At 41.2% G+C, this 25059-nt stretch overlaps 1 protein-coding gene and 1 pseudogene across 1 annotated transcript; both read right to left on the bottom strand.

Annotated features, from left to right (window-relative positions):
- On the bottom strand, positions 1-25059 carry DDX21 (DExD-box helicase 21). The gene is made up of 15 exons (XM_028109644.2): positions 24890-25059; positions 22501-22950; positions 20404-20479; positions 19331-19509; positions 17115-17232; positions 15650-15835; positions 14211-14356; positions 13083-13232; positions 12536-12697; positions 11246-11365; positions 9616-9689; positions 6958-7117; positions 6047-6181; positions 3449-3493; positions 1-2602 (listed from the first exon to the last, which is right to left on the bottom strand). The coding sequence occupies exons 1-15, from the start codon at positions 24974-24976 to the stop codon at positions 2303-2305; spliced, it is 2388 nt and encodes a 795-aa protein (XP_027965445.2). The 5' UTR covers positions 24977-25059; the 3' UTR covers positions 1-2302.
- Positions 17276-17924, bottom strand: LOC114214158 (protein S100-A10 pseudogene; annotated as a pseudogene).

Raw genomic sequence — 25059 nt, forward strand, 5'->3', positions numbered from 1 at the left:
TAAATAGGAAATACTAGTATCTTTATTCTGGCATAAAGCAGTATTTTATACATTAACTCAATTTTACAGAAAAAGCATTTTATGTACAATTGTAAAGGAACTGCGGCACAGATAGCTCCAATGTAAAAATGGATTGTATTTTCTAAGTTCATTGAGTTTGATACATTGGAAAATATTTTCTCTGTAGAAAATAGTAAAAACCACATTTCTCACGCTAGCCTAAGACGCCCATTAAAATCAAGTAACAGCTGGATTATAGATTTATAAATATGGTGTGGATTCCAGGATCTAGGAGTTCAGCTTCATTTATTGAAACAGCCATGTTTTCTTTGTGTAGAGTGAAATTCCCATTAATCCTCCCCCTTACTCCTGATTTCTACCTGATCATTTTTCTATCGGCTAATCCACAACCCACATCAAGGTTTTAACTGCTCCTTCCTACAGGACGGGTACTGCACCCTTCCAATCTGCTTGATAAGGTATCCATCCCTATCCAAGCCGTGAAATAGTTTGGTTGTTATTAAAATATGGCTCAGTACTTTAGCAAAACCGGAATCTAATGAATTATAATCTACACAGCACATGAGCTGTCAGTCATCAACTTCTCCTGAATCCATGTGGCTTGATGGGAAGCCATGAGGAGCGGGAGGAAAAGTGGTAAAATTGACAAATGGATTAAGAAAGAAAAGCCAAGAGACTTTCTGAAAACAGAGAAACATCCAGGACTGAAGGACAGAACTGAAGTCCAAACAGGGTAAGGACACATTGCCTCAAGTGTCAAAGAGTTGAGTTGGCTATCTGAACGCCTTACTGCAGTCACAGAGTTAGATAAAAAGACCCGATCCAGTGAGAGAAACCAGGGCTTAGAAAGATTTCAACTGTTCAAACATAATCAAATGAAAATAAGAAGGGCCATGTATTTTAACTTCTCCTATCAGTTTATTCCCTGAGATTCCCAGTACAGAATTTCTAGGAATTAAGGCAAGAAAACAATGCCATTCTTAAGCTCCTGCACCGTGCAGAAGTTTGGAGGAAATATTTGAGAACTTAGAGTTACCTGGCCAGGGGCTATATTAAATTCTTCAGTTCCCCCTCAAAGCAACAACTTAAAATAACCATACCGAGATTGTCCTAAAAGGAAGTCTAAGCGGCTAAAACCTTTCAATGGAATAGCAGTCTTACAGAAACAGATCCTATACGGTGGCTACAGGAACTAGGCCTCTGAGAAACCACACTGGATCATTCTACCTAGAACCCCAGTTTACCCATTAGAAGTTAATACTCTAGAAACATTAATGACCTGCTGTTTTTACCAGGAAAAGAATGCTTTATCATGCACCTTGCTTGCATTCACTTGCTCCTCTCTTTGCTCTCAACAGAGACAGGTTTCCTTCTCACAGGTGAAAAACATTTTCAGTGGGTTTCCTGACTCTTGTCAGCAATGCAAATCTCTGCCCCCCACTCCCTTAATTCCTTCTTGGTAAATAATGTTAATCTTCCAGTAGGAAGTGGAGTACAATATCATCAAGCGCCTATTATTATTAGCCTCTTTACTTACAAAGAAAGTTCTGGGGCCATCTTACATATTTGGAATTCCTTAAAGACACTTGCTTGTTATTAAAATACTTTTGACATAGAGATAGATAAAATCTGTGAAGAATTCACTGAAGCATGAATCACCTTACATTAAGAAGTTAAAAATGTATCAAAATGTACATAACCATGGCTAATCTATATGTCTCCCATCAAATGTATCACCATCCTCCAAACCTAGAGCATATGCTGCCATAAAATGCATTACCTCCCAGCTAAGTTTGAAACCTTGCTTCAAAACATGGCTCAGTACTAATTCTCCGAAGACATGTTACAGGACCACATGAGTCACTGTTAGGCAGGTGGCTGAAGAATGCCAATTACAGAGCCAAGCCTGGACTTTGCAGAGCACCTCTCCAGAGACCGTTGCCTTCCCCATAGGTATTCAGGGAAGGACACCATTTAAGTACAGAGCCAGGTCAACTTAAAAAGTATGGGCAAATACATGCTTGATTTTTATCTTATTATCTACAGACAATGTACCAGAATAAAAATATAATGAATTCATACATCTTTTCAAAAGAGAAATCTGAGACATAAGTCCCAATCGTTAAAAGTGATTGTATCAGATGAAATAATTTCCATGAAGCTTGTCTCTCTGGAAGAGATGGGGACAAGGCAAGTAGTCAGGAAGGAAACTCATGTGCTTTCCACCTTGTACGAAAATCAGTGTTCCGTTCCGATGGCTGCATAAATCCTCTACTTCAAATTACTGTCCGAATGCTTTACTGAAACTCCGCTTCTGGCCTTTGTTTTGGGATCTGTTACTTTTGTTGCCACCTCCTGATCGCTGTCCTCTGAAGCCTCGATTTCCTTCCCGCTGTCCCCGGAAGCTTCTGTTGCCTTCCCGCTGTCCCCGGAAGCCTCGACTGCCATCCCGCTGTCCCCGAAAGCCTCGACTGCCATCCCGCTGTCCCCGGAAGCCTCGGTATCCTTCCCGTGGTCCTTCCAGCTCCGGCTGCTCCGTGGCCACCGAGAGCTGCCAGCGCCGTGAATCATGCCATTTTTCCTGCACAGAGATGGTTTTGTTTTTACCTGCTCTGATTTTTATTGAATTCGGTTTTAAAAAGCACGAGAAAGACCTTTTTTTTTTTTTTTTACTTTTTCTCTGAAGAAAAACCTGACTCATAACCTAAGTATTTAAAAGGTCACTGGTTAGAAAAAATACAACCTTCACGCCCCAGAGGCCAGTCATAACAGTGTAAGACTTTCACCATGAGAGGTACCCTCATCACTGTATCATTTATTCAATTCAATTACTACAGGGTATCCACAGCTATCAGGTAGTAAAACTTGCAAATATACCACACACAAACCCATTTCTCACAGTAGTACTGAATGAAGATACAGCAATTTAAAAAATGTCTATGCAAACCCCATACAACATACACAGGGAAAAAAAGCTAGATGTTGTGCACAAGAAAGGAAAGAAGGAAAACAGGCAGGTTGAGTAAGAAAACTATCAGAATAAAAAGGCTAGGGAAAAAAAAAACGGCTAAAAAGTCTAGGAGAAAAAAATGCTAAAATTCATTAATTCTAATTGTCTTTTAGAAAAGGGACTAGAGCTGTTGTTTCCCTTTCCATTATTCTGTATTTTCAGTAATGAACACATTTTTAAAAAAAGATTCTTTCTTTCTTTCAAGAAAGAGCATGAGCGGGGAGTGGGGGGAATCCCAAGCAGACTCTTGAGCTGAGTGCACAGCCTGACATGGGGCTCAACCCCACAGCCCCAAGATCATGACCAAAGCCCAATTCAAGAGCCAGATGCTCAACCAACTGAAACACCCAGGCGCCCCAGTAATGAACATTTGATAATTGAAATATGTTAACTTCAAAATCCAAGAGACAAGAATACCTGTATTTCTGTTACTGCTGCAGTAGGGACATCAAAGCAAACACCCTAGAAATCAAAACAAATGCAGGTTAACCCAGCCTTTCACTAGAACTGTATGTGTACATTAAGTGATATTCCAAAAGACCAAGTATTACATTAAAAATCAGAAACAAAGACTCCAGGTATTAATTTTTGATAAACTTTAGACCAAGACCAATACATTATACCTCCCAAAGGCACAATAGCAAAAACCCAAGGATATTTGGGACTCAAATATCCTGAAAAAAAAAAAAAGGGGACTCAAAATGATTCAGAACTGATTAGAGATCATTCTTGGCTATCACGCTTTGCTAATTCCTCAAGTAGCTATTAGCTACGTTTTAGAGCTAAGGAAACAAAGGTTTGGAGATGCTGACTTGTCGAAGGCCCCCAGCTCATAAGCAGAGCAGGTTTTAAACATCTGGTCAGTGTGGCTCCAAAACCAATGGTCTACATTAAAATATACTGCTTTCCATAAGAAAAAGTGTCTTCAGGATGACCTAACTAAAAGTAGAAAATAAATTATTTTTTTAAAGGGGGGGAGGGGGCAATGGGTGAAGGAGAGGGAGAGAGAATCTTAAGCAGGCTCCACACCCAGCATGGAGCCCAATGCAGGGCTTGATCTCATGACCCTGAGATCATGATTGGAGCTGAAATCAAGAGTCGGACACTTAACTGACTGAGTCACCCAGGCGCCCCAAAATAAATGATCTTCTACTGTCACTTTTCTAGTTTTTCACAATTCATCCTGCTATAAAAAAGTTTTTTAATAATTAAGAGCACCTAATTAGGGTGGCTCAGTTGGTTAAATGTCTGCCTTTGGCTCAGGTCATGAACCTGGGGTCCTGAGATCAAGCCCCACATCGGGCTCCCTGCTTAGTGGGGAATCTGCTTCTCCTTCTCCCTCTGCCCCCCCCATTCATGCTCTCTTGCTCCTCCCCCCCAAAAAAAATCTTAGAAAAAAAAATTTTTTTAAACACTTTACAGGACAGTAGCAGTGCCATCACCTCCAATAAAGGAGATTCTGTTTCTTGGTCTCCACAAATGTAGTTGAACTACCCCTGCTTCTGATACAGGCACTCCTCTCCCCTGGCTGCCTTTATTTAAAACATTTTATGAGGAACACCTCATTTCCACCCAATTCACGCAATTATAACCACAGGGAACATTAGGTACTGATGGATTTTGCAATTAGTGGGAATCTTCATTCACATTCTTTTTAAGTTTATTTATTTACAATCTCTACATCCAATGTGGGGCTTGAACTCATGATCCCAAGATCAAGAGTCGCTTGCTCTACCAACTGAGCCAGCCACGTGCCCCTTCATTCACATATGTTTAACACCAGGCACTCACTGGAATATAATGATAACTAGAATATAGTTTTTGCCCATAAGTACACATCAGAGTGTTCTTGAGGCTCTCAGTCAGTAAGCAAGCACATGTGGTAAGGTAAAATTTAACTGAATAAAGGCATGCCCTAAGAACTCTGAAGTCCAGATAAAAATGCCCCCAACTCTACTGTATAGCCAAGGAAAGCTTCACAGGGAGACTTAAGGCCAAGCCAAGTCATAAAGGTCAACGTGGAAGAAAGAAAGACCATAAACAATGGGTTGAGCATACATTTAGGATGATAGAAAGGCAAGGTGTGTGTGGCACTCCTGGAGTGGAGGGTACTCGTGGCAAAGACGCAGAGATGAAGCTGGTCAGGGGGGCAGAAGCCAGCTCATGAAGACTCCTATCCTCCATGTGAAAGCTGAGACTTTAACCCATACAGTATGTGTAGTTGCTTAAGGAGATGAACACAGACATGCGGAGAGTTGATGATAAACCTGATCTGATTCACTAGGCCAGTGGTTCACAAAATATAGTCCATGCACCCCTGGGAACCTGAGATCTTTAGGGGAGGTTCCACCAAGTCAAAACTATTTTCATAACAATACTAACATGTTAGGTGTCCTTTCCACTTTCATTCTCTCATAAGCACACAGTGGGGTTTCCCAGACACTATATTACATGTGATGGTGTCACTGCTCTGATGGCTAATGGAACAACATGCTTAGGTTTTAGAGATCCAGTTTTAATTTCTTATATGATAAACATTAATAGATTTAACCCACATAAACAAAAACTTTTTGGTATCCCCAACACTTAAGAATGTAAAGGGGTCAGGAGACCAAAATGTTTGAGAATTGCTGGGCTTGTGCATACCATTAACTGAGAGCAGGACACGGAAGAAAGAACATCAGGTTTGGAAGGCAAGATTTTAAATTTCAGGTTTGAATTAAAGATTTGGAATTCAATTTTGAATAATTTTCAGGCTTAATAACCCCATCTGGGTAGAAATCGTCAGGGAAGGAGCTGGATATTCACGTCCGGCACTGCGTGCATAGTTCAGGGTAGAGATACAGATGGGGTAGCTGTCAGTGACTTAGTGGCAAACTGAAGGTCATGGATGACATGCCTGGAGAAGACTATCTAGAGAGCAAAAAGATGCTGCATCCCCACAGAACAGGGAGAAGCCTCCATTCGGTGTTTTATCATCCACATTAAGCAAGGTCACACAGAGGCGTTCCTTACCTGCTTTCCTTTGAGAAAAACCATTCCTTTCACTTTGGAATCAATATCCTCGCTCAGCTGCTCTTTAAGTTCTTTCCAAGCATAACTAATGTTTGGCATTTCAATTGAGCATCGTAAGATCATGGTCACAAAGCCCTTACAAAGAGAACAAAAATTAGTCTCAAAAACAAACCTAAGTGATAAAAATTACCCTCATGTTTCTAAAATATTTCCAGAAAAGTTCTTCCTAAAAGCCTATACCTCCCCTCCACGCCCAACATATACACACAATTTAGTACAAGTAAAACTGGTGAACTCTGAATAAGGTGAATGGATTGTGCCAATGTTAGTACCACTGAGCTGTGATATTATAGTTTTGCAAGATGTTACCATGGGGGGAAACAAGACAAAGTATAAAAGGGATCTCTCTGTGTTATCTCTTATAACTACACATAAACCTACAATTATCTCAAAAATTTCATTTAAAAAAAAAGGGAAAAAAATACATCTTCCTAAGTTTCTAGGTATACTGGCTAAATGTAGCATATGCATTTATGTGTTTATATGGTTGAGTTTTTTTTTTTAGGATTAAAAATACTGACATACAATTCATATACCATAACATTCACCATTTTGAAGTTTACAGTTCAGGGATTTTTAGTATATTCACAAAGTTTCAACCATCACCACTATCTAAAATTCCGAAACATTTCACTACCCCAAAAAGAAACCACATGCCCACTCACACTCAATGTCATTCTCCCTCAACCAAGACACTGGAAACTACGAATCTACTTTCCATCTTTACGGGATTTGTTTATGTACATCTACCTTCATACAAAAGTTAAAACAATTGAGAAGTCTAACTGAACCCTTTCAAATCCTGTTCACACTCAAAACACCAAGGGTCAGAGTTTGACAGGAAGCCTTACTGCATCTGAGTTGATCAGAGAGCGCTGGTCTACCGATGTGGCTCCTGAAATGTGGGCCAGGGCTGCTGCCAAGGCTTCCACGGCCCCCTTCTCCTCTATCAGTCTCTCCGCTGACTGCTTGAAGTGACTGATGGCAGTGGGAGGTACAGAATCCAAAAGCCTATGGTGTGATTGAGTATATTTGTTAGGAGAAAGGACAGAAGTGGACAGACTGTGTTTTCAAGGCAATACCATCTCAAGATAAATCAGTAACTTCAAATCTTTCAGATAGCTGACACATCATTTTGATGCAATGTACAGATGGAATCATCACATTTCTGTAGAAATAAATCCATTCCTTTGATTGCGTCTAATTTGACTTTACTATCAAATAAAAAAGTTTCATCCCAAGGAAATAACAGAACAAATATCAAGATGTTCACCACACTGTTATTTATGACATAGAAAGAGTATAAAATGTGCATCGATACGGACTGGTTAAATAAACCATGAAACAGATAAAATGGAAGTCCATGCTGCCACTGAAAGTGATGTTAATAAATGTTGAACATTTCTCACAATAAGCATGTGTTACTTTTATTTTTTTATTATTTTTAAAAAGATTTTACTTATTTATTTGACAGAGAGAGACACAGTGAGAGAGGGAACACAAGCAGGGGGAGTGGGAGAGGGAGAAGCAGGCTTCCCACGGAGCAGGGAGCCCAATGTGGGGCTCGATCCCAGGACCCTGTGATCATGACCTGAGCCGAATGTAGACGCTTAACGGCTGAGCCACCCAGGCACCCCGCATGTGTTACTTTTAGAATCAGAAAACACTATAGTTATTTCCATTCTGAAATAAAAGGAAAAAAGACTTCCAAATCAGGTTAAAAATGATATGGACTTTTTATGAGAATACACATTAGTTAGGGAGTCACCATTATCTTGGTGATAATAAATGTCACATCTTCAAAAGAGGTCATCCAGGACAAAAATAAACAAGGCCACATGAGGGAGCCTCTTTTGGAAGGGCTGCCCCTCTACAGGACATCTCTTGGCAACTTGTCTCTTTTCTTCTTCCTGGCCACATAACCCCAAATTTCCTTAACTGGTGTGTCACAGGGAACCTTGTCTACAGAATAAAATATGCCATGTGAAAATAAATTTGAAAATTATTGAGTTAAATTATTTTCCTTTGGAGACCTTTCTTGAGCTACTAATATGTTAATATCTAGCATTTCCTCTAATCATAAACTCCCTCATTTCTGTGCCCAGTGCAGAGCCCAATGCGGGGCCTGAACTCATGACCCTGAGATCAAGACCTGAGCAGAGATTAAGAGTGGGCTGCTTAATGGACTGAGTCACTCAGGCACCCCTGCCCCTATTTTTTAAGATAAGCATTACACATATTTATAATAATTATGGAGAACAGCCTAAAATGATGCTCAGACTCAGTGGTTCTTAAGCAGGGGATGTAGGTCACCACTTGGAAATATTTGGAAAATAGTCAGGACTTTCTGGTTTTCCCAATACCAATCCCCGCCCCCCCGCCGCCCCAGAATACCACACAGCCAGAGATGCTAAACAACTATCCTTCAATTTATAGCACAATCCCACAAAATAATTCTCTTGCCCCCAATGCCAGTGACAAACACTGCTAGTTAATCTAATCCTCACCAGCTAGAGGTACCTTAAAAAAATAATCAACCCCCCCCAAAAATAAATAATCAACCTATTCCTACCAGCTGGGGGACGAGATTGATGACGATGTAGAATATAATCTCTGACCCTAAAACCTATCTCCACATGGGAAGCACCCACACCATATCTAAGATATGGTTTCTTAAAATGCCCAAGATAAACCCAACTATTAATAGTGGTTTCCTCTGGTGAACAGGATTAGGTAGGGATGAGTACAAATTAGGATTTTTATTTTGTAAAATTTTACTTCAGCACAGTGTATTTTTATAACAAGGAGGCTGTAAATCATTTAAAATAATAATAAAATTCTGCAGCCATCAAAAGGAATGAGATCTTGCCATTTGCAACGACGTGGATGGAACTGGAGGGTGTTATGCTGAGCGAAATACGTTAATCAGAGAAAGACATGTATCATATGACCTCACTGATATGAGGAATTCTTAATCTCAGGAAACAAACTAAGGGTTGCTGGAGTCGGGGTGGGGGGTGGGAGGGATGGGGTGGCTGGGTGATAGACACTGGGGAGGGTATGTGCTATGGTAAGTGCTGTGAATTGTGCAAGACTGTTGAATCACAGACCTGTACCTCTGAAACAATGCAATATATGTTAAGAAAAAAAAGAAGAAGACAGCAAGAAGGGAAGAATGAAGGGGGGAAATCAGAGGGGGAGACAAACCATGAGAGACGATGGACTCTGAAAAACAAACTGAGGGTTCTAGAGGGGAGGGGGGTGGGAGGATGGGTTGGCCTGGTGATGGGTATTAAAGAGGGCACGTTCTGCGTGGAGCACTGGGTGTTATGCACAAACAATGAATCATGGAACACTACATCAAAAACTAATGATGTAATGTATGGTGCTTAACATAACAATAAAAAATTTAAAAAATAGAAAAAAATAATAAATAAAATTCAAAAGACCAAATCTCATTACTGCACAAAGTCAGGCAATAAATGGAACAGCAGTGGTGGGAAACATACCTGATGGCATCTTTGCTGGAAGCTTTTATTATCTCTGTTGCAGAAGGAACCCCTATTCGCTTAAATTTAATTCCCTACAAGAAAATGAGCCATAGTTTAATGTACCACCTGGCCATCACCTGTTTTCACGGAGATTAAATCCCCTAATTTTTTTATATTACCAAACATATTTATTACACATTTAAAAGATAAAAAAAAGAATTTTTTATCTCAGAATGGTTTTAGATTTATAGAAAAGTTGCAAAGATACTACAGAGTTCCTGGGGAGCCTGGGTGGCTCAGTCGTTAAGCGTCTGCCTTTGGCTCAGGTCATGATCCCAGGGTCCTGGGATTGAGCCCCGCATCAGCCCCACCTCGGGCTCCCTGCTCAGCGGGAGGCCTGCTTCTCCCTCTCCCACTCCCCCTGCTTGTGTTCCCTCTCTGTGTCTTTGTCAAATAAATAAAATCTTTAAAAAAAAAAAAGATACTACAGAGTTCCTGCACACTGTGTACTAAGCTTCCCTATTATGACCACTACAGTACATCCGTCATAGCTAAGAAACCAACACTGCCACATTACTATTAACTGAATTCTAGAGTTCATTCGAATTTCACTAGTTTTTCTATTAATGTCCTTTTTCTGTTCCAGTGACACCACAACATTCAGTTATCATGTGTGCTTGGTCTCCTCTGATCTGTGGCAGTTTGTGTCTTTTCTTGTTTTTCATGACCTTGACAGTTTTAAGAGCGCTGGTCTTAAGGACTGCTGGTCAGGTATTTTGTAAAATGTTGTCCCTCGCTGTGAGGCTGTCTTGGGTTTCTGGCATGCTTAGACTGAGATTATGGGTTTGGGGGAAGAAAGCCAGAGGCAAATCCTGTCTCATCACATCATTCTCAAGGCATACGCTAATCCCTGATGTCAACCACAAGCACCCTGCCAGGCAGTGCTTGCCTGCTTTCTGCATGGTAAAGTGCCCCCCATCCTTCTCCTTAGGCAAGTCACCAAGTACAGTCAGTTCACAGGGAAGAGGAGAGATTAATCTGTCAGAAAAATCCGTCTCCTCTCTCCCTCTTAAATGTATCCTTTTGGGTTTTTTTGTTTTGTTTTGTTTTAAAGATTTATTCACTTATTTGACGGCGGGGGGGGGGGGGGGCGGGGGAGGGAGGAGCAAGAGGGAAAGAGAATCCTGAAGCAGACTCCCTGCTGAGCCCAACAGGGGACTTGATCCCAGGACCCAGAGATCATGACCTGAGCAGAAATCCCGAGTCAGGGCCTTAACCAACTGAGCCACCCAAGCACCCCTATCCTTCTGGTTTTTAAGCAATTCCTACAACCCCCTAACCTAGGTTTAAAATATCTTGGGTGTGTTCATGTTATTGTCTGAAAACTGCTATTCAAACACAGAAATAGGCCACGTAATTGTAAATATGGGAAAACAAAACCACCGCTTTCACATGTAAACATTTCAAAATGGGCTTTATATTGTAGGACAATGTGTAAAACAACATGTATCTAATAAACTTTCAGTTATGGCCACATGCTAGAAATAAATACAATTTAAAGTTAATACAAACTGAACTAAAAAAACAAAGATTGACTTTAGAATTCATTTCAACCTTTGCTGAGTGAAGGCTAAGAAAAGAGTTTTACCGCTTTTTGCTCCACTTGTGCTAACTGATATTCTTCCTTGTGCTGATAAAAGCAGATGCAAATCCCCGTCCTTCCAGCTCTACCCGTCCTCCCAGAACGATGAATGTAGGACTCCACATCCTATTGAAGTAAAATACATGAGTGACACTGAACAAAAAGAGACAAAGACCTGAGTGGTCTATGCAGAGGGAAGTGTGGTGCTTGTATTACATACCCAGAGTGTGAGGTTCCCCAGCATTTCTAAAATAAAGAACTGTCATAATTTTTAAAAATCTCTAGAATAGTGGTCCCTATCCTATGGGCAAATTTGCAAAAAGCATCATCTAAATAGTGCTGTGCTACAGAACCACATGTGTAATTTCAGTCTTCAATTTTCTAGTAACCCGCTAAAAGGTTAAATTATTGATATATTTTATTTAACTCAATATATCTAAAAGTTGTATCACTTCAATATGCTATCTATAGGAAACAGCTTATCACTGAGATATTTTACATTTTTTGTAAGTCTTCCAAAATCCAGTGTACATAATAGAAAGTTTAAAATATATAAAAAAAAAAAAATCCAAGGTGTACTTTATACTTTGAGCACACGTGTCAACTCCGACTATTCCCAGTGCCCGACAGCTACATGTGTCTGTGGCCATCATACTGGACAGGCTCCTTGAAACAGCATCCATGTCATCACATACTAATCAGACTGCCTTTGTAACAACTGGAGCCTCCACAGTAGTCAGGTAGTTTTTTCTATCATTGTAAACAACCTTTTAATCCTGAGGGATGGGGTCCTCACACTGGAAGTGATGGGAACAGAACAGGCTCCTTCTCCAACGTTTATTTACATGAAACACCGTGCACACATCACCTCTGCTTCAGGGCCCTCCCTCAGAGGTCCCATCACCCACAAAGCCAGGGAGTGTTAACCACGGCAACTACTAACTACAGGCCTTTTTTCCCCTTCTCCATCCTCTAGCTCATGAGTTTATCCTACCCCCACCCTGCCTAAGTCCCACCCATCTTCAAAGTCTACTTCACAACTACACTACCTGCATGAGCCTACCAAACTCCCTCCAACCAGAAACCATCCTTCCAACCTGTGGCCACTGACCACGCTTCCATTCAACGGTCAGATCTGAGGGAAGGACCTCAAAAGAGATTTGTTCTTAAAATCGCCCATAGCATCCTAGGACTCCAGAAATAGCTATTACTAACCACATGAAAGTAAGCAATACAACTTCCCATTTTTTTAGTACCCAAAAGAAATAAAATAAAACTACAGCACAGAACACTTACCTTTGGTGGCGAACTCTGTACAACCAGATCAACCTCAGGGATGTCTAACCCACGAGCAGCAACATTGGTTGCAACCAAAACTCCAAAATCACCATTTCTAAAACCTTTCAGAGTGATTTCTCTCTGCTTCTGAGGAATATCTCCATGTAATGACTGGGCATCCTACCAAAGAAATAAACTGGCCTAAGAATACCAGATGCAACAATACAGGTACTTTTAGCATCACACATTAGGCCTATAAAGGTATTTGTATTCTGGCAATACTTCCACTGAAAATAAAGCAAAGGGAAAAACATGTGCCTTACATGGACAAACCTCAAATTTTTCCCCACTCCTTGGTCATTAAATCAATGTCCAGCTATACTTACTAGGTGAAGAACACCAGGCAAGAGTGATCAAACCCACTTTGCCAGCGTAGCCTTGGGTTTGAGCCACCCTTTCCTCACCTGTGAGAGGAACTGACAGATCAGGTGAGCTCTAACATGTAAACGGGGTCTATCAGTTTAAAGAGGCTTCCTCCCTAAAGGAAAGAGAGAGAAGGACCAACCTGCTTTATGGACACATTCTGTGACAACTCCTGGGCTTCTTTCTTGGTTTCGCAGAAGATGATAGTGCGCCCATGAAAACCACTATATACTCGTATCACATCCCCAATAACTGCTGCCCTTTGAGTCCAGTGGCACTTGATAGCCAGATGCTTATGAGAGAGGGAAAAAAGATCTATTCAGTATAGCTTACCTGGAACCTGAAATCACCTGCTCAAAGCTACTGGTGCTAGAAGCAATTGTTTAAGCCTAACTAGAGCAGACTATTGCCACCACTGTGTGGAAGGAAAAAAAGAAAAAAGAAACAAACAAAAAACCCCACCTAAACCATTAAAGCAAAGAGCCATCTCTTTCTCTCTCTCTCTCTCTAAACTAAATAAATAAGTCTTTTTTTTTTTTTTTAAAGTGGGGATAGGGCACTTTTAAGCATCCAACTCTTGGTTTTGGCTCAGGTTATGATCTCAGGGTTGTGAGATCGAGCTCTGCATTGGGCTCAGCCCGCAGCATGGATTCTGCTTAAGATTCTCTCTCCCTCTCCCCCTTGCCACACACATTCTCTCTCTAAAATAAACAAGTAAATCTTTAAAAAAGAGAAAGAAAGAAAGAAAAGAAAAAGCAAAGAGCTGTTCCCCTTTCTCTGGTTCCTCTATTTTCTTTCTTTCTTTTTTCAAGTAGGCTCCATGCCTAGGACAGAGCCCAACACAGGACCTGAATGTTTTGTCGTTTCATCCACTTAAAAATGCGATTAGCCAGTTAGTCTGCAGGTCTATTCCTTGGGTGAAAGGAATTCTGTGCTCTGGACCCTAAAATGAAAATGGCTTCAACACAAAGTACTAGATTTCTCTGCTGCCCTCAGAGTGTTTAAATTCTAGGTGTAATTTCTTTCTACTTACATAATTCAAGCAGATAGAGATTCCAAAAGATTTTGAAATCAGACTACCAGAAATGAAATTTAGAAAACACAGATACCACATACAACTCAAAGAGAAATAGATCTTTACTTGGCTCTTCAAATGGATTTAGTATTTATCTGGAAAAACAGTGTATATTTGCCAGTCTTAATACCATTAGACACAGGGAAAACATGACACCATTTATTACTAATTCTAGCAGCTGAATGAATCACTTACCTCCACGGTTATTGCCGTTTTCTGGGTCTTTTTACCAATCAGGTCCACCTGTTCATATGTAGATTTCATGTATTTCTTAGCAACATTATATACCCAATGAGGGCAAGTTGCAGAAAAAAGCAATGTTTGGGGATTGTCTTCTGAATCTTTGGGGAGAAAAAAGTCAGTATGAATAACTCCAATAAGCCTACACAGTATTCTATCTCACCCAGTTCTTCCAGAGTCCATCAAGATGCTACAGCGACCATGTGAGGCCGAGCCAGGCACTGATGGCACAAAAATGAAAGACACAGAGATACCTAGTGGGCAAAGAAATACTAAGTCATTTATGTGAAGGAGACTTGAAACACCGAAAGTACTTTGAAGTTATTTTACTTTCTGACCACTGGCGTTTATGAACCATGAGGGAAATCTGCCCATTATGAAACGTAACTGGAAAACACCTGTTCATCAAGCCTAGTAACCGTACAGTTTAGATCACTAAGCAAATAACCTACAATAAACACCAGAACAGATCCTATATTCACCTATACTCTCTGGCATATCCTCAGTCTTTTGAGTTTTGAATTCCAGTCTATTCATTCTTTGAGGTCAGGTATTAAAAAGCTCCCCAACCCCCATCTTCTTTTTTTTAAGTTTGCTCTTTGAATAACACTTCATTTTCATATATTTCAAATGGTGGTTTAAGTAGATAGAACCCTTTTGGAGAGCAAAACTAACAATGTACATTGAGAAGCATGAACTATTTATACCTTTAAAGTCAGTAATTTTATTACTGGACATCCATCCTAAAGCACAAATTCCAAATACTGAGATGTGAAGGAAGCTATCTGCATAAAAACGTCTCTATGCAGAATTATTTATATTATCTAAAAATTGAAATATATACATGTAATTAAATCATGGCACAACCTCTTCATGGAGTGTTATGCCAAATTTTTATATGCATAAGATTAAAATTAACACATATGTACATATGCACAACAGTACAAAGTCAGGAAGAAAGAGACCAAAAGCAAAGCACATCAAGCTGGCAGAATACGGTATTTTTCTTCTCTTACTTTCCCAAATTGTCCCCATTATAGTTATGTGATAAATCATGATTTTTTAAAAATATTTTATTTATTTATTTGACAGAGAGAGAGAGAGCACAGCAGGGGAAGTGGCAGGCAGAGAGAGAAGCAGGCTTCCCGCTGAGCAGGGAGCCCGATGCAGGGCTCGATCCCAGGACCCTGGGATCATGACCTGAGCCGAAGGCAGCTGCTTAACTGACTGAGCCACTCAGGCGCCCCATAAATCATGATTTTTTAAAAAATTTAATTTTTCCTAAATAAAATAAGTCACCCCCCAATTTAAGGTTTCATTTAACATTCAGAAGACTGCTTAATCACCACCCTTCCTCTAAGCCCTTCCAGCAGCTCCTTGAATTTGGAGCTTACCTTTCTTGTATGCCACACTTAAAATCTCTTCCACTTGATCAGCAAACCCCATATCCAGCATCTGGTCAACTTCATCCAAGACAACATGCCTAAGTTTGGTGAGATCTAGCTTGCCATTCTGCAGGTGGTCTTTGATACGACCTGGGGTCCCAACCAGGATATCAATCCCATTCCGCATGCGTTCAACTATAAAGAACATCAGTGATAAAATATGCTGGGTTTTTAAGTCCTTTTATTAGTCCGGGGTACCAATTAAATACATTTTTATTCTAAAATACTTACTAACGAAAAACACAAGGTAATATGCTAAGTATCAAAGATACTTAGGGGGAACTCAAGATACTCTAGGGATAAGCGGTAAGAAGTGACAGTCTAGGGTACTATGTGACGTAGAAGAAAAACGTGTCAGTGCGGGATGGAAGCACCAGGAGAGAAATTACTTCCCTCGTGGTAGAAAGTGTCAAGGTTTCACAGACAAAGTGAGAACAAGAATCTTAGAGAAGAACTTTATATAAGGTAAGCAGGTATGGAGAGAATGAGACTGGGTAGAAGGGTAAGTATTTCGAGAAGGTCCAGAGACGTTCAGGAAAACAGTCCAGTATAATGAGGTGAGACTGATAATGATGCAGCTTTTTACTGAACTGCACTTGCAATCTGGGGGGGGGGGGTCACACTGGGCACTCTACATACATCAGCCAATTCAATCCTCACGATACCCCTGCAGGATGAGTTTTAGTAACCTTGTTTTTTCACGTGAGCAAATGAAAGTGCAAAAAAACCAAGCACCTTGAACTTAAAATCACACTGTGAGCAGAGTCTAGATTTCAAACATACATTTCTCTGATGCCAAAGCCCAGTTCATTTAACCAAAGCTAAGAAGAAATAATCACAAGCCCTGCATGCCAATTGTAACATTTTTAATGCCTTAAATCCTTTCCTGAATTATTTATCTGCTCTACATAATAAAGTTTCGTCTACGGCCATACCACCCTGAACGCGCCCGATCTCGTCTACATAATAAAGTTTCAAGGTCTTGAACTGGTAGGTAATGGAATCCTATAATAGGAGCCTACACCATTTGGCCCTTGGGCCCAGAGGAAAGAAGGCCCACCTGCAGCAAGAAAGAAATAAAGACCCCAAAAGAGGCAGATTCACTGTCCTTGACAGATAAAAAGAGTAAATCTGATTCATGACTTTCTAGTGCCAAGCGCCCAAGTGGACTCTATCCTCTTAGGCTCAGTAAGAGATCTGTATAGCCTTTAGATAAACATAGGTAAGTAATACAAAAATCCAAGTAATTATATACAGGATTTGACATATCATCATGTAGGACCATGTTCTTGACCACCTTTAAACAATGACAAACGAAGACCACTAAAAATGACTAAACTAGGTAAAGCCAGATGTCGAGGTCAGAGAAATCCAACCAGGGCACCCAACAGTGGTTGGCTTTGGATTTACTTACTCTGACCTCCATAGGGAGTCCCACCATAAAAACAAGCCACTGCTAGCTTTCTTGTGATGTCACTGAAGTCTCTGCTTACTTGATTTGCCAACTCCCTCGTGGGTGCAAGAACCAGCACCTGAAAAGGAAAAACTCATCATTGAATTAAAGTACTACACAGCATTTGTTTCTTTTTTTTTTTTTTTTTGAGGAACTGAAGAAGGAATTTGTTTATTGAGGGTAAGGGTGCAAGCAATATAAAAATCAAAAGCTTATCTGACTTTTCTTTCTCTGCTTCTCAAATGGGGGTTGGATTTTATTTGTACATTTTCTGAGGGTCCCGATCTGCTCATGGAATCCTTTATACAGGGGGAAGCTGTGGGACAGATTCCTAGAGATCCTTCAGGAGAACTCTCATTGGGCGGGCAGGAGTGTTGCTCATGTTGCCTACTTCTTTCCCTTCTGCTTCATGTGTATTACAAAATAGTCATTGCATGCGATGGTGAGCCCAGCAATTAGCGAGAAGAAGCTCTGGAAGCCCACTTTGCCGTCTCGGCACTGGTCCAGGTCCTTCATTATTTTGTCCACAGCCAGAGGGTCTTTTTGATTTTCCAAAAATCCAGGGAACTCCTTTTCCATGAGTACTCTCAGGTCCTCCTTTGTTAAGTAGCCTTTATACCCAGCAAACTTGTGAAACGTGAACATCATGGTTTCCATGGCGTGTTCCATTTGAGATGGCATTTTGGTGAGGTCTGTTGAAACCTTGGCCCGAGGCGCGGCTGGGACGATTTGCTGGCTGGGACGCACGGCCAGTTACAGCATTTGTTTCTTAACAAATTTGGAATTCACCAGAAGGCTCAACTCATCCTACCAAGTATTTTCAAAACATCTGTTATATGCTTTACAACATACTTTGTGTGGGGAAGGATCATAAATGTAATATAGTCCCTGACAAATTGACTCAGAAGAAAAGTTTACGATCCTACCAATCAGAAGGGACGTAAAGTCCAAACATGAGGTGCTCCAGGAGAGTTGCACGGAGCGGGCCAGAGAAACTGGGGAATTTCCTGGAGCTGCTACCACTTAAATAGCATTCCAGGAAAGCAACAACTTGAGCAAGGAGTAACACTGCTGATGATAACATTAGCTAATCTTTGTGCTTTTACTGTCTCAGGCTCTACTAAATGCTCACTATGCATTATTCTGATTTAATTCTCCCAAGTTATTGGCCCACCTGCAATTGTATTGTACAATTGTACCTACAATAAACACACAAAAGATTTTGAGCCAAAAGGCTAAGAAGCAAAGCCTGGATTTAAATTTAGACAGTTGGGTTCCAAAACCAATAGACTGAACCTCTACACTACAGTAAATTGAACGTAGAACAAAGACAAGGCAGGACCAACACATGGTGAGGGGCTTTGAATCCCAGAGCAGTCTGAGTTTGACCCAACAGGACATACAACATGAAACTACCACAGATTCTTAAGTAGGGTAACAGCATGAAACAAGTATGATTTCAGAATATTCACTGATTCATCAGAAAATTCATCCAACAGATATTTACTGAATATCCACTATGTGTCAAGCCGGAATAATTCTAAGTGCTGGAATAATTCATTTGTTTGGTGCTGCATTTGTTTAGAGCAATAAACAATGAATGAATGAGTGGTGAGTATGGATACTAGCAGGCCAGTAAACAAGTGAGGTGGGGCCAGAAAGTCAGGTGCAAGAAGTCATAACCATGATGACAACATAGGCATTTCAGTGAGATTAAGGTTTGTCAAATGCCAGATTCTCCAGAAATGAACCCAATGAGCACCATCTTGACAAGAAAGCTTGGCCCCTTCACCTCTTTGAGTACCCCTCCTTCTACTCATGCCTCTCTACTAAAACTGCTTTCTCCATCTAGGTAAAAATGGTCAAAGACACTTGATCAAACCTGTAAGCCCCAGGTACATCAAAATAGTTGAAGGGAACATAATGAGCATGAATAATACAGGTGATCACAACCATGTGGCAGATTATAATATTTAAATATATAGGGTTTGTGGCCAACAATCTTAAAAGAATAATCCTGCTTTAGCTTCAAATAAAATCTATAATAGATCAAAAAAAAAAAAGGCTTTAAGGAGAACCCAGTAAAAAACTATAATATATGATGTTAAGCAAAGCATAAAAGATTTTTTCTCCTGTGCAGATATGGAGCCCCTGAGCTCTGTGTTAAAGATAGTTACCTGAGGGGCACGGCCTCTTTTCCGGTCTTGCAGTTCTCCCTGAAGTTTCTCAGTCAAAGGGATGGCAAAGGAGAATGTCTTCCCAGTTCCTGTCCGCGCCTGTGCAATTAAGTCCTTTCCACTATAGACGTGGTGAAACGTCTTTGCTTGTATAGGAAACAAGAAGGTCACCCCACGGGCTGTGAACAAATTAACCACGTTATCTGACACTGCAGTTCTTAAAATACCAGCCATGCTTCTGGTCCTGCAGAATTAAGGAATTCTACCTTCTGCTTAGTATCTACAAAGTCAGGTTCCAATGTATTCTGGTAATGAAGAATCTGCTGGACTGAAGAATATCAACAAACTTTAAAGCACCAAATTATAGTAAATATTATTTTGAGAGTTTAGTCACTTGTCATGAAATCTCATCTGTAGGTCAAGAGAAGCCCCCGAATCAGGTGCTTTGCAGTCCAGACTATGCCACACCTGATTTAGAAAACACCTACTCAAGCTTCTGTGACTACCTGATTCATTCACAGACACACTGCCAGGCTGAGTGCTGAGGAAGGCTGGTATCATTGAGAGATGTCTCATGAAGTGGGAGAGGATAAAAAGAAAATATGAACATGGCATGAACCATTTATTTGCACCAGTGCAATCAGTCCTCACACTTCTGAATACACATACTGATTTGAATGAAATTGAATCACCTATTTAAGAGGCAGTAAAGCGGGGCACCTGGGTGGCTTAGTTGGTTAAGTGTCTGCCTTTGGCTCAGGTCATGATCCCAGGGTCCTGGGACCGAGCCCTGCATCATTACATCATCGGGTTCCCTGCTCAGCAGGGAGTCTACTTGTCCCTCTCCCTCTGCCCCTCCCTCTCCACTCATGCTCTATCTCTCGCTTTCTCTCTCAAATAAATAAAATCTTCAAGAAAAAGGGGCAGCAAAGCCATCATTAGTACAGTCCTATACTGTATATATAGATCTACTTTATTATATGGTCGCATATATTGTCCTTTATCTCAACAAAAACAGTGGAGTGCTTCCAAATAAATATTCTAACATTATATAATATTTCCAAAAATATTACCTTTGAGAAGTTTAATAGTCTGTTCAGATATGGGAAAATTAGAGAAATCTCCTTCTTTTTGTTCCACAGGTATTTCCTATCAAGTAAAGGGCCACAGAAAGAAATCAGTAACTTCACCCCTACAGGTAATTATTGAGAAGCCTTCTGAGAAAGAAACAAAAGAACCAATTCTAAAACAGCTCTTGTAAATCAACCAAAAAGGCACAGAAACTCTGGTAGGTTAATCAAGATCCAAAAAGGAAATATATCATAATCATCTATAAAACCCCAAGAAAAGAAAATCTGTAGCAAATATATACTGTACAGATTCTATCCATGGCTTGTTAAGGCTGATTCAGTCTCAACCAAGAACTATTCCATTGCCGGGCGCCTGGGTGGCTCAGTTGGTTAAGCGACTGCCTTCGGCTCAGGTCATGATCCAGGAGTCCCTGGATCGAGTCCCGCATCGGGCTCCCTGCTCGGCAGAGAGTCCGCTTCTCCCTCTGACCCTCCCCCCTCTCAGTGCGCGCTCTCTCTCTCTCTCATTCTGTCTCAAATAAATAAATAAATAAAAATCTTAAAAAAAAAAAAAAGAACTATTCCATTGTCATCCCATACCCACAATATACAGTAGTCCCCCCTTCTCCACAGGGGATTTGTTCTAAGACCTCCAGTGGATACCTGAAACTGTTGACAGTATGGAACCTTTATATATACTACGATTTTTCCTATACATATCCATAATAAGTTTCTAAATCAGGCACAGTAAGAGACTAACAACAACAATAGAACAATTATAACAATATACCATAATAAAAATTATATGAATGTGGTCTCTCTCTCAAAATATCTTCCTGTACTGCATTCACCCTTCTTGGGATGATGTGAGCTGATAAAATACCTAAGTGATGAGATGAAGGGAGGTGAATGACACAGGCATTGTGATGTAGCCGCAGGCTACTATTAACCTTTGGCAATGTGTCAGGAAGAGAATCACCTGCTCCTGAAGACAGTTGACAGGGAGTAACTAAAACCCTGGAAAGAGGGCGCCGGGGTGGCTCAGTCGGTTGAGCGTCCAACTCTTGATTTCAGCTCAGGTCATGATCTCAGGGTTGTGAGATTGAGCCCCGTCTCCGTGCTCAGCAGAGTTGGCCTGAGAGTCTCTCTCTCCCTTTGCGCCCGCCCCCCCCCACCCAGCTCACACTCTCTGTATCTCTAAAATAAATAAATAAAATCTTAAAAAAAAATAAAAAAAGAAAGAAAGGAAGAAAGTGAAACCCTGGAAAGCAAGACGTCAGATCAAGGGGCACTACTGTACTACTGTGTTAAACAAGTCATTAACCCTTTTCCACAGCCACATCTTTCACATACATCCAAAGAAAATAAGGAACAAGCATTTATGACAAAGTGGTCACAGTGGCATTATTTGAAAGTAAAAAACCTAAATGCCCAATTAAGTGATTTCTAAATATTTATATGATGGATTATGGAAGCATTAAAAATATTTAAGATTTTTTTTTAAGATTTTTATTTATTTGACAGAGAGAGAGAGAGAGAGCACGAGAGGGGAACACAAGCAGGGGGAGTGGGAGAGGGAGAAGCAGGTTCCCTGTCAAGCAGGGAGCCCGATGCGGGACTCAATCCCAGGACCCTGGGATCATGACCTGAGCCGAAGGCAGATGCTTAATGACTGAGCCACCCAGGCGCCCCCAAGATATTTAATATTTAAAAAGTTGGGAAAAGGGGTGCCTGGCTGGCTCAGTCAGTTAAGCATCCAACTCTTGGTTTTGGTTCAGGTCATGATCTCAGGGTCCTGGGATCGAGGCCCACATCAGGCTGTGCACTCAGCATGGAGTCCGCTTGAGATTCTCTCTCTCCATCTCCTCAGGCTCCTCCCCACCGCTAGAGCACACTCGCTCTCCCTCCCTCTAAAAATAAAAATAAATAAATAAAATCTAAAAAAAAAAAAAGAGAGATGCAATCAAGAGTTGCATGCTCTACTGACTGAGCCAGCCAGGTGCCCCCTCCCACTTTTAAATAATACCAGTAGCAATTACCTACTTATTTATCTGAAACAACAGTGAAAGATACAGTCTATATATTAAAATACAACCCTACCTGCTCTAACTCGCTGTTACTTTCTTCCCCAAGGGTTTCACTGGAGTTAGAGACAGGTCCAGAATGAGGGAATCCATTCTTCAGTCTGGGGCTTTTCTCTCCAATTTCTCCATTCACTTCCTTTTCTTTCTTCATCTTCTTGGGCTTAGGAGCATCTACTTCTTCTTCAGAAGTTTCTTCACTTTTTATTACCTTTTTGGTTTTAGGAGAAACAACTTTCTTTTCAATGGACTCCTTTGGTTTTTTCACACTTTTGGTTTTAGGAGAAATAATGTCATCCTGAGATGGCTCCTCTTTCGTTTTCGCCTTTCTGGATTTAGGAGAATTCATGTCAACCTCATTAGACTCGGCTTTCTTTTTGACTTTTTTAGCTTTGGGGGAAATAATTTCTTCCTTTACTTCTGTTGCCTCTTCAGCTTTATTAGATTTTGGCTTCTCTTTTCTACCTTTCTAAAAAATTAATAAAGAAAATACAAACTACTGAGCAAAGCACGTATACATTTGAACGATACATCAATTCTGGATTATTTCAAGATCACGTAATTATGAAGAACACAATTTGGGGGCATTTTTCAACATTTGTACTTTCACCTTGTAATAAGTCAAAAACACTATGCTTTTTAGTACCGTTTCTTAGCTATATGGAAATAAGTACAGTGTATATCAATGATTCCATCAGCTTAGAAGAGACTGCCTCTTGGTATCTATTCAATTCGTGTTGGTTGAATATGTTGTCAAGCTTTCACCCGGGATTTGGAATGGCTCATGGGATGCTCCAAAAGGCTCTAAATTAAATATGTAGGACAATAGAAAGTGATCAAGTACAGCTTAATTTACTTCTAATAGAGTATTAAGGCCATATATGTCCATAGATGGACAATGTTAAACAGATTTCTTTCTCTGCTAGAATGCCTGTACAGGCAAAACAGGGATTCATAATACCTGTCTTGGCTACCTGACAAGTGCAAATGAATTTACAGAGACATTTTATGAACCAAAAATCTATAAAACCCCACAATCTATCTCCCCATGTGTAAAAAAGATGTATCTAATTTAATGGGGGAGGAGAGAAGCACCATTACAAGGAAATGAAATGGGTGAAACCTCCAAGACAAACCTCCAAACCAAACCAAACCAAACCCACAACTATGGCTCCTACCTGAAATGTCTGACCTCTTCCAACTTTTCATATTACTTACATGAAGTAAGTACTTAATATTACTGAAACCAAGCAGGCAGGTGCTGTACCTCTGTTAAAACCTCTCTGAAAGGCCAATCCCAGAAGTATGGAGACTATTACATTTAGCTGAAATGTGCCTCCCTAAAACTTCAGGCCCCTCCTCTGCTCTCAAATCATGAATGAGGGTAATCTTTCCCACAATGATCATCTTTCAGACATCTGAAAAATAATCTGGTCTCCCCACAAGACTTCAGTTCTTTCATCCATAACCAGTGGTCTCTCTGGAATGTAATGGGGTTTGGCCAAGTCCCTCTTCACCTGAGCATCCCACAACTGAATACCTTCACTGATGCGGAGCAGGTAAACCAGGACCACTGCCTCCCCACCTGTGGGGACAAGTCTGTGCTCCCCCGGCTTCCTACAACGCCAAAATATTGCTGTTGTAAAAGCTCCCCATCAAAAAGACCCATACACACCGAAGGAAAGGAAATTCTAAGTCATTCACAATAGGAATTCAGGGACAATCTTTGTTCTCACTGACTGACCTTATCTCAGATCAGAGAATCGGTCACAAGTTAAATCACTGAGGAAGTAACAGTATAGAGGCAGACAGCGATCAAGGTAACTTAAGACCACTACACACTGCCGACCTCTATCAAAAATCAGCACACAATACATCTTTACATTTCCACGGAGTATCTGGTCAGTAGACATTAAGCCGAATACTTCATCTTCTAAAGGCTGCTGACCGGAAAACAAACTGTACTTCCCTTACTACTCAAGTGTCACTGCAGACGCCGCTCATGTGTGCAGGTGGGTTTGAAGTGTCGCTAGTCTAGTCTAAAGCTTCAGTTCCTACCTTGACCGACAATTCCCTCCGCACACGCTCACGCCCGGAGTCAGGTCAGAGCCTGAGCCACCAACGTGGGGCCCAACCGTGAAGAGCCAAGCGCGCCCCGGCTGCGGGCCGCCCAGACTCCCGGACCACGTGGGAGCGGTGCTCACCCCAGCTCCGGTCCGGCCTGGGCCGCTCGCGCGCCCACCGCCCGCGGAGGGCACGGCCCTTTGGCACCCCCTATGCCGAGCCCCACGCCGGGCTCCGGAGGTGCCGGGTCCGCGTGCGCGCCACGGGCTCCCAGTCCGGCACCCCACCCCGCTCCTGTACTCCGCTCCTCTCAGCGCCCCGGGTCCCTCGGCCCTCGGTGGCACCTTCTCATTCTGCTTTCGCGGTGTCTCCACTTTTTCCATGGCCGTGTCTGAGTCCAAGTCCCGGTCACTAAGGAGTTTCCCCGGCATCGTTCAGCACGAGCAATTCAAGCCGACGGGTCAGGTCCACCGCGTGGAAAGGAAGAGACAGTACTACCCCTTTAGAGGACCCA

This window comes from Eumetopias jubatus, unplaced genomic scaffold, assembly GCF_037043125.1.
Source record: "Eumetopias jubatus isolate StellerSeaLion01/CBP00866 unplaced genomic scaffold, mEumJub1_p1.0 scaffold_17, whole genome shotgun sequence".
In the NCBI taxonomy this organism is placed as follows: domain Eukaryota; kingdom Metazoa; phylum Chordata; class Mammalia; order Carnivora; family Otariidae; genus Eumetopias; species Eumetopias jubatus.